The 9,804-nt window shown below is 42.8% G+C and overlaps 1 protein-coding gene across 1 annotated transcript; it reads right to left on the bottom strand.

Moving 5' to 3' along the window:
• Positions 1–5,627: 5,627 nt before the first annotated feature.
• LOC147087123 (NACHT, LRR and PYD domains-containing protein 3-like) lies at positions 5,628–9,774 on the bottom strand. The gene is made up of 6 exons (XM_085978054.1): positions 9,689–9,774; positions 7,099–7,185; positions 6,739–6,909; positions 6,197–6,367; positions 5,887–6,054; positions 5,628–5,715 (listed from the first exon to the last, which is right to left on the bottom strand). The coding sequence occupies exons 1-6, from the start codon at positions 9,772–9,774 to the stop codon at positions 5,628–5,630; spliced, it is 771 nt and encodes a 256-aa protein (XP_085834180.1).
• Positions 9,775–9,804: the final 30 nt, after the last annotated feature.

The raw sequence follows: 9,804 nt of genomic DNA, 5'->3' as shown, positions 1-9,804 counted from the left end.
ACACAGTGCCGAATGCCATTTAATTTCGGTAAGTATACTGCGCTGCATGTGGGCAGGGCCATCACAGAATGCATGTATCACTTTTAAGGAACAATGCTGAAAGAGGTCGTCAGAGAAAGGGATCTTCATTTATTTTGCATGCATCATTCAATTTTCATGACCAATGTAGAGAAAGCACAACTAAAGCTAACAAGTTATTGTATTGTATTAATAGAGCGATTTAGCACAAATTGAAGAACACCATTATAAAGGTCGCTGGTCAGACCACATCGAGAGTGCTGTGCCCAGTATTGGTCTCCCCACATAGTAGTGATATAATGGCCATCGAAATGGGCCAGAGGAGAGCTTCAAAAATGATCGCTACTTTAAAGAACCTCAGAGGCTGAGGGACCTTGGTCTATTGACATTAGAGCAAGGTAAACTTACACGTGACCTGATAGAGGCCTATTAAATAATCTAATGTTTGGATTAAGTACTTTTTGAGAGAGTATTCAAGTTTATCAGATTGTGAAGAACCAGGAAAAAGGCGACTAAACTGAAATTTAACTTATTTTTCCATATCTAAAAAACGACATGTCAGTGACAGTTAACAGTGAATCAGCTGCAAGTGGATCCCTGACTAGATGTTAATTACTGTTGCTGGTATTTCACTGACCAGTTGTAACTGGTGGTTTTCTAAGAGGCATATATTAGAGGGATATCTGCAAAAGCAGAACTTGGGCAATGCTTGTTAAGGACAGAGCTGGATGAATCTCCTTGACGCAGTGATTTGCAAACAAGGGACCATTTTATAATTGAAATTTGGTGAGAGTGTGAATTTGGTGCAGCGAGAGAAGGAGGTGCAAATTAATTAAAACCATGGGACTATAGCAAATATATAAATACATAATCAGTGTAATTAATTAGATCTAAGGAGATAAAATCTAAATGAACTAAGTAGAGAAGATCAACAATAAAGATATCCAAATTGCATTAAATAGAAATGTGGTGCACATATTGTATAAAAAAACAAATAAGAGGTCAGGGGATAGGAATCTATATATATCGCACAGACTTTTATGTAAAGTAATCGTTAGCTGAGAGCTTTAACATGCAAGACTTGTGCCATGTGGGATCTCCAGGATGTTTGCTGTGTCCTGGATAACCACGTGTGCAAGAAGTGCCTCCAGCTGCTCGATCCCAAGCTCTGGCTGGAGTTGCCGTAGGGCATACGGGAAGCTGAGTATTACCTGATCACATGCTTCAGGAGGTGGTCACCGCACAGCCAGAGACAGTTCAGGAGGACAGTTGGTGGGTGAACGTCTGGCAGGATTGGAAGTGGCAGGCATTGCAGTAATTCTCCAGGAGTGTGTCACTGTTAACCCTGTTTTCTGTTTTAACTCCCAGTGAGGGTGAGTGCAGTCCAGGGTACATCCACTGTAACATGGAATAAATGACTGTACAGAGAGCTAAAGCAAAGTACAGAAATGCAATTGTCATAGGGGATTAGACAGACAGTGGGTTAAAAAGGTGTTTCAGCATCCGGCAATATGAGTATCGCAAGGTGTGTTGCCTCGCTGGTGCCAGTGTGAAGACATAATGTTACAAAGGCAGAACATTTTGCGGGGGGAGAGGAACAGCCAGATGTCACGGTCCATGTTGGAACCAATGCCAGAGGTAGGAAAGCTGTTCAGGTCCATGGGAGAGAGCTTCTGGAGCTAGAAAGAATGTTAAAGAGCAGTACGTCAAAGGCAGTAATCTCTAAATTACTGTCAGTGCCACGTGCTTGTGAGTATAGGAGCAGTAAAATAAGGCAGATTACGACTTAGCTGAAGAAATTGTACAGGAGGGAGGGCTTCAGATTCCTGGGGCGTTGAGAGCGGTTTTGGGTTCAGGGGGACTTGTGCAAGATGGATAGGCTGCACCACATGAGGGTTTGGACAAATGCCCTGGCAGGAAGGTTACCTAGTGCTGGTGGAGGAGTATTTGAACTATTTTGGCAGTGGGAGGGGCACCAGTGTGAAACAATAGAGAGGATATGCAAGCTTCGGAGGACTAGGAAAGATGAAGAGTATTCAAGCAGAGATTAGCTCAGAAATATGATGGATCAGAGGGGAAAATGTGACGCAGACTGAGATGGGTTTCTAGCGCATGTGCACAAAGGAATGGATCGTGATGAATAATGTTGGTGAGCTGCAGACACAAATATTCACACGGGATTATGATATAGTGGCAGTAATGGAGACGTTGCTCAAACAATTGTAGGATTGGGGACGTAATATTCCTGGATCACAGTATTCAGGAAATATAGGGAAGGAAAAAGGACGGGGTGCCAGTCTTGATCAAATATACTGTTACAGCCCTTGAAAGTGATATTGTGCTTGAGGCTTCAAAGACAGAAACTTTTAGGTTAGAATTAAGGAATAATAGAAGAGCTATCACGTTTTTGGTAGTATACTATCGCCGAAAAAATAGTGGGAACGGACTAGAGGAGAAATTTGCAGGCACATTGCAAAGAGATGCAAGGGCTATAGACCAGTGCCAAAAAGGGATTTAAATGAGCTAATATAGACTGAGAAAATAACACTGTAAAGGTCTAAGAAATGGAGGGATTAAGGAAATGTGTACGAAAGAAACTTCTTTATCAATATATTTCCTGCCAATTGAGAGAGGAAGCAGAGCTGTATCTAGTCCTTGAGAATGAAGTGCGGCATGTGAAGCGTGAGATCATTTGGGAAAGTGATAAACATTATCATTAGGATTCGTGTAATTATGGAAAAGGAGAAGGTAAAGTCTAATGTGAACATACACAAATGGAGGAGGGTTCTAAAAGAATTTGGCCCAAACGGATTGGAATAAAAAATAGCAGATAAAGCAGTCGATGAGCAATGAGAGGCCTTTAAAGAGGTGATAGTACAGGTATAGACTAGACACATTTCCATGAGGGGGAAATGAAGGATAACCATAAATACAGCTCATTGGATGACTAAAGATACAGATATAACAAGGAAACAGAAAAAGGAAGCTAATGATTCAAGTCTGTTTCATATATCAGTGCAAAACTAAATGTAATACAGGAAGCACAGAGGGAACAAGATAAAGTAAATAAAAGGCAAAGAGACCAGATTGGTTCCTGAAAGGGAACACAAAAGTATTTTATAAACATATAACTAACTAAAACAAAGAGTCAAAGTCTGAGCTGGCCCAATTAGGGATCGTTTTGTGGAAACAGAGGGCACGGCTGAGGTACTAAGTGTGTCTTTTGCATCTGTGCTCAGTAAAGACAGGATACTGCCAATGTAACTGGAAAGGAGGAGATAGTAAATAAACTGGATAGGATAAAAATGAAAGAGGAGGTACTTAAAAGTTGGGCTGTAAAATGTAGAAACGTCACCCAGACCGGATGGGAAGCATCTTTGGTTGCTAAGGGAAGTGAGGAGAAAATTGCGGAAATACTGGACACAATCTTCCAATTCTCCTTACATATGGGAGCGGTGCCAAATCACTGGGAGATTGCAAATGCTACACGACTCTTCAAAAAATGGAGAGGGCTAAACTCGACGACTACAAAAGATTCATTCGACGCCGCTGTTCGGGCAACATTTATGGACAAAAAACCATACCAAAATTAATTTTCATTTGGAAAAAAGGCACTAATAAATTAAACCCAGCAAGGATTTGTTGATGGAAATTCGTGTTCTAATAACTTTCTTGAGTTTCTTGATGAAGTATCAGAGAGGGTGGATGAGGGTGGTAGGGTTGATGTTTTCTATGTGGAGTTCCATGAATTGTTTGATAAAAATTTAAACTTGATAGCAAAATTGAAGCTCATTGGATTAAAGCAGCAGCGACTTCATGGATACGAAATTGGCTAAAGGACAGCAAGCATACGGCACTGGTGAATGGCTGTTTTTGAGACGAAAGGGAAGTGTGCAGCCGTTCCACAGGGTTCGGTCTTGAAACATAATTTCAAGGTTTGCGAATTAAATGATACTCGAAATTGTTTGAACATTGTGGAGGATAGTAATCGGTTCAAGAGGATATAGACAGACTTGAAAAATGGGCATACAAATGGCAAATGAAATCTAATGCAAAGACGTGTGAAGTGATTTATGTTGGTAGAAATAATGATCCAATATAAACTAAATGTTACATTTTAATGGGCCTGAGAGAAGTTGCAGAGTAAAGTTAAAGCGGATGATGGACTTCAGTTATGTGGAGAGATTGGAGAAACGAAGATTGTTCTCCTTAGAACACAGCTGGTCAAAGGGATATTTAACAGAAATGTTAAAAGTTAAAAGGGGAGTTTTGTTAGAGTAAAACAGGGAAATGTGTTTCCACTAGCAGAGGGTATGTACCCAAATGAGAATAATTACTTTACACAGCGAGTTGTTCTGATCTGAAATGCACTGCGTGAAAGGGTGGTGGAAGCAGATTCTTGAACGTTCTAAAGGGTATTGGTAAATAATCGATACCTCTCTCCCTATAGCCCTCTCTCTCCCTTTGTCCCTGTCTCTCTGAAAGGAATTTCGATTACTCTCTCACTCACTTCCTTACTAACTGGCCCCCCTTCTACACTAGGGCTGGGATTTCCTGGATGCCATGCCAATGCCGGAGTCGCACACTCACAGTGGGCGGTCTGCGGGAAAATTGCGGCAACATTGCCCAGACTTTCATCCCATTGACAGTAATGGACGAAAACCCGCGGGAAATGCTAGGGCAATGTTCATAACTTTCAGATACTTCACCGGATGTGGGCGAGACCTGGTACATTATCTTGCATCTGGATTTCGTCAGTATTACCTTGACCTCTCACTTTCAGTTTTCAAGTTCATTGTTGCATTGATAATTTAAGTTTGAACAAATAGCCTTTAAGACCTTTAACCAATGCCCGTTGATATTTAAACCAAGGTCTCCTTCAGCAAAGGTATCCTTTATTTTGTTTTGCCGTTTCCTCAATCGATATATAGTTACACAAAATCTGATACATATTTTATTAATTCATATGTATTTAATTTCTACACTTAGTCTCTTGATTTGTTCTGCTCTTCCCGCTGCCCATCTCATCAGCCCCTCTGATCCATTGGTTACTCTTCATTCAGCCTGATCCCAGTTCCAACGATTCCCCCGTCCTGTCCTTTTCCTCGAAGTTCCGATTCCCACTCTCCAGGGGTTAATTTCCACTTTCTTAGCGGGGCGATAAAGTGGCTATAGCGGATCAGGTGTGAACCCGCACAGGTTCACTTCCCTGCAAGGCACTGGGGACTGATAATGACCGCGGACCCTGGGTAATGTTACCCCAAACCCAGGAATACCGATTGCAACCGTCAGCGTCCCACTGCAGCCCAGACTGAGCCCCACTCTGGGCCCTTCCTGTCTGTACATTTCCCCAGTGCCCCATTGGGGAACATTCAGCCTCGGATGTCCTGCAGAAGCAGCAATGTGGGGCTGGGCGGCTGAGTCTCGTGTCCCTGTGGCTGGGGCTCTGACTTAAAAATGGGAGATGATGCCCGCTCAGCTCGAGCTGGAAACCCTTAAAGGGGCTGATAGGATTTAAACCTGGAGCGCGGCCGCTTAAAGAGGAGGGGCAGAATATCGGGCAGAAATGGTCATATAATGAGTCCAGTGATGGTCATCAATTGAAATGTTCACACATCCACACTCAGTCCACGTCTTGTTCCCTGCAGCAACTCCAGCTGTTTCTTTCCATTGGAACTGAAATGATTATCTCTCAGCCTGAAACATATTAAAGATTAAACAGGGATTAACCAGTTTCCACAACAGTGTAAATAGCAGGGTGACTGGTGTTATTTTTTAATAATAAATACAGGGAAATATTACCCGTAAAGGTGATGGAATCCCATTTATATTTTACCTACCATCTGAAACATGAACACAAACACTCACCAGATCTTCTCCAGGCTCCCGCAGTTCAGTATGAGGCGGCGGAGAGTGGCGACAGATCGGTCTGTGAAGGAGTTTGATCCCAGGCACAGAATCGCCAGTGACTGAATTGTACTGAGAGCGGAAACGAGATCTTCGGTACAAGAATCTGTAAACCCATTATTATCCAGACTGGGATCAGAGAGAGAGATATAAAAAGAATCAAAGTAAACCTCCAGAGTTTATTAATAACACAATGATTGATAGTAATAATAATGTACAGTGTCAGAAATCCAGTTATCATAAACACAATCTCACATAGTCTGCTACTTACTCCAGTTCCTGTATTTTACAGTCCGGGTTCATCAGAGCCCCAGACAGTAGTTTCACTCCTGAATCGCCCAGTTTATTAGAACGTAAGGACAGAACCGTCAGTGAGCAGGTTGTATTGATAATGGAGGCGAGGTCCGCGGCACAAGAAGCTGTGAGACCGACATCATCCAGCCTGGGCGTCAAAGAGAGTAATACATCGAATTAGTGTTGATGTAAAAAGACTACTGAGCACTTGGTTTGGGTATAAATCAAGACTTTAATCAACTGTTTCACAACCGTGAGATTCTAGTTCCATCACTAGTTCCTGGTTACAAAAACGTCCTGAGCAAGCTGGGCCCACGCCCGATACTTATACTCCTTGGACGGCGCCACCATCTGGCCGCACAGTGTTATTTCATGAGTCATTTCTCCATGAATGATAAGATTCATGGCAAGTGTACTTCCCCATTGTTTCCTAATAACACTATTATGGATATTCATAATAATGTACATTGTCACGCATCCAATTATTATAAACATAATCTCACACAGTCTGTTATTTACCGCAGTGTCTGTATTTTACAGTCCGGGTTCCTGAGAGCCATAGACACAAGTTTCACTCCTGAATCTCCCAGTTTATTATAACCCAAGTACAGCTTCGTCAGTGAGCGGTTTGTAGAGAGAGCGGACGCGAGATCCTCGGCACAAGAATGTATGAGACTGTTATTATCCAACCTGAGGATCAGGAGAGAAAGAGATGAGAGAGGGGAGATCCCAAGGGCAGATCCCAAGTTAAAATTCATAAAACTATTACATATACTACTAAAAATGTACAGTTTATTAATAACACTATTACAGATACTAATAATAATGTACAGTGTCAGACACCCAGTTATAACAAATCTCACACAGCCTGGTACTTACCACAGTTCCTGTATTTTACAGTTCGTGTTACTCAGAGCCGTAGACAATAGTTTCACTCCTGAATCTCCCACTGTGTTGAAACTCAGTCTAAACACAAACCGACAGAGAGTGAGAGAAATAAACTGAATCAAGCCCCGGTTCATTTATAAGTTTTTTTCTCTTTTGGATATTACAGGAAACAGAAAGTAAACTTCAGGAAGTTTAAAACCAGATTTTACTGTCACTGGCAATGAATAACACTCTGTCCAACTCCCCATATAATCAGGGACGGTCAGTAAATGCATTTTTTAAATAAAGTGCTGTCTGTGTGAAGCCCTTAAATGTCCCTCAGCCAGGTTTCATTTCCTGATGATTAACCTCCTTGAGCTCGGTGACCGGCCCCGTCAAGTTGGAGAAACTAGTCTCATTTCTGCTGTTCCTTAACTGACGGATTTAATGGGATTGGGGCGATTTTCGCGGAAATAAATTATACAGGTTGAATTTTTGAGGAGGTAACAAGGAGGGTAGATGAGGGTAGTGCGTTTGATGTAGAATATATGGATTTTGGCAAGGTTTTTGTTAAGGATCCACATGGCAGACTGGTCACGAAGTTGAAGGCCCATGGGATATAGCACAAAGTGTCAATTTGGATTCAAAACTGGCTCGGAGACAGAAAGCAGAGGGTAATGGTTGATGAGTGTTTTTGTGATTGGAAGGCTGTTTCCAGTGGGGTTCCGCAGGGCTCAGTACGGGCTCTCTGGCTTTTTGTGGTATATATCAACGATCTTCACTTGAATATAATGGGTATGATTAAGAAGTTTGCAGATGATACTAAAATCGGCTGTGTGGTTGATACTGAAGATGGAAGCTGTAGACTGCAGGAAGATATAAATACATTGGTCAGGTGGGCAGAACAGTGTCACATGGAATTCAATCCGGAGAAGTGTGAGTTAATGCATTTAGGGAGGGCTAACAAGGACAGGGAATACACATTAAATGGTAGGACACTGAGTATTGTAGAGGAACAAAGGGTCCTTGGATTGCATGTCCACAGTTCCCTGAAGTTAGCCGGCCAAGTAGATAAGGTGGTTCAGGAGACATATGGAATGCGTGTCTTTATTAGTAGTGGCATAGAATACAAGAGCAGGGGGCTATGCTTCAACTGTATATGACACTAGTTAGGCCTCAGCTAGAGTAATGCGTGCAGTTCTGGTCACCACATTACAGGAAAGATGTGATTGCACTAGAGGGTACAGAGGAGATTTACAAGGGTGTTGCCGGGAATGGAGCATCTTAGCTATGAGGAAAGACTGGATAGGCTGCGTCTGTATTACTTGGAACAGAGGAGGCTGACTGGAGACCTTATTGTGGTGTACAAAATTATGATAGCATAGATAAAGTGGATTGAAATGACCTATTTCCCTTAGCAGGTCAAAATCCAAGGGGCCCAGATTTTAAGTAATTTTTGGAAGGTTTACAGGGGATGTGAGGGGAAATTTCTTCACCCAGAGAGCTGTGGGGGTCTGGAACTCACTGCCTGAAAAGCTGGACTAGGCAGGAACCCTAACCACATTTATAACCTACTTGGTTGTGCACTTTGCATGCTCTAACCTGCAGGGTAACGGAGCAAGAGCTGGGAATTGGGATTAGGCTGGATAGCTATTTTTTGGCCGGCGTGGACACGATGGGCTGAAATGGCCTCCTTCTGTGCTGTAACTTTCTATGACTCTATGATTCTATTACATGAATCCCTTTACTTTATACTCTGTGCATTATATTAATCTGTATAATATCTCGGGGTGAGTTATATTGTCAAACATTGCTAACTGCTGCTGTAATGTCCCCCAGGATTTTATGTAACAAGGAGAGTTTTTTCTGTCCCGTTACAAGTTTTAAATGTCGTTGTGCTCCTAGTTTATAGGGGAGGGGAGTCTCTCACTTTATTTCCCATTAAACTGGCTCTGCATTTATTTCAGGTGTCACTGGCCCGACAGTTTCTGGGGAATTTTTGTAAGTTCCCTTCCGATGCGGGACCTCACACATAGGGCGCGGATTATGGGGAATTCCCGGGTTCACTGTCCCCGGTTTCCCCAGGAGCCACCCGCTGTCTGCGAGGCCCCAAAGCTGGCCGGTGTGTGTCTTTACTCCGGGACTCATACCCCACAACCTGTTAGATTGGAACCTTTTTAACAGAATTTAGCTCCCAAACGTCACTGAAGCTTTGGCCTGGATTCGAAGCGTGCGGCCAGAATCCACGACCCTCTGACTCAAAGGTGCGAGTGCTGCCAGCTGGGTGAAGAGATGGTGAATAACTTGGCGAGTGTTAAGGGCGGTTTCATTGATGAGTTAAGATAACATACTGACGTCCTTCGGGGAACGCTCCGCTCGCCCACTGGCGGGTCACTGCCCGAAAGCTGTGCTTTGCTCTTTCTTACTCAATGTTTGGTGTTTCTGCTCCCCTTTCCTACACACGTTGACATTCCGGTGACTGTCACTGACCCCTACAACTTGGGATGAGCGTGTGATGCTCTGACTAAAGGACTGCTGCAATTAGCAGCCTCTACAATGGAGGTATCTTAGGTAGTGAAAAATAGCAATAAATCTGATTTACTGTAAGTAAATTATCAGACTCTCAGTGACCTGTATTTGCTGATCCGATAAAGGTTGTAAAATCCCTATTTGTTCACAAGCATGCATTTTAGATTCTCCAGTCCTTAGGGAATTATT

This window comes from Somniosus microcephalus, unplaced genomic scaffold (genome assembly GCF_052327205.1).
Source record: "Somniosus microcephalus isolate GS21.2 unplaced genomic scaffold, FLI_Smic_1.0 unresolved_chr6, whole genome shotgun sequence".
Lineage (NCBI taxonomy): Eukaryota > Metazoa > Chordata > Chondrichthyes > Squaliformes > Somniosidae > Somniosus > Somniosus microcephalus.
The sequence above is the reverse complement of the archived record's forward strand: the minus strand, read 5'-3'. Positions and strand labels throughout refer to the sequence as shown.

Excerpts from the sequence above, each read along its gene's own strand:
- LOC147087123 (XM_085978054.1), bottom strand. The coding sequence starts at position 9,774 with ATGCATGCTTGTGAACAAATAGGGATTTTACAACCTTTATCGGATCAG. Across the intron at positions 7,186-9,688 it reads AGTCTGATAATTTACTTACA|ACTGAGTTTCAACACAGTGG; the intron begins GTAAATCAGATT and ends GTTTGTGTTTAG. Across the intron at positions 5,716-5,886 it reads GGGAGCCTGGAGAAGATCTG|GCTGAGAGATAATCATTTCA; the intron begins GTGAGTGTTTGT and ends AATATGTTTCAG.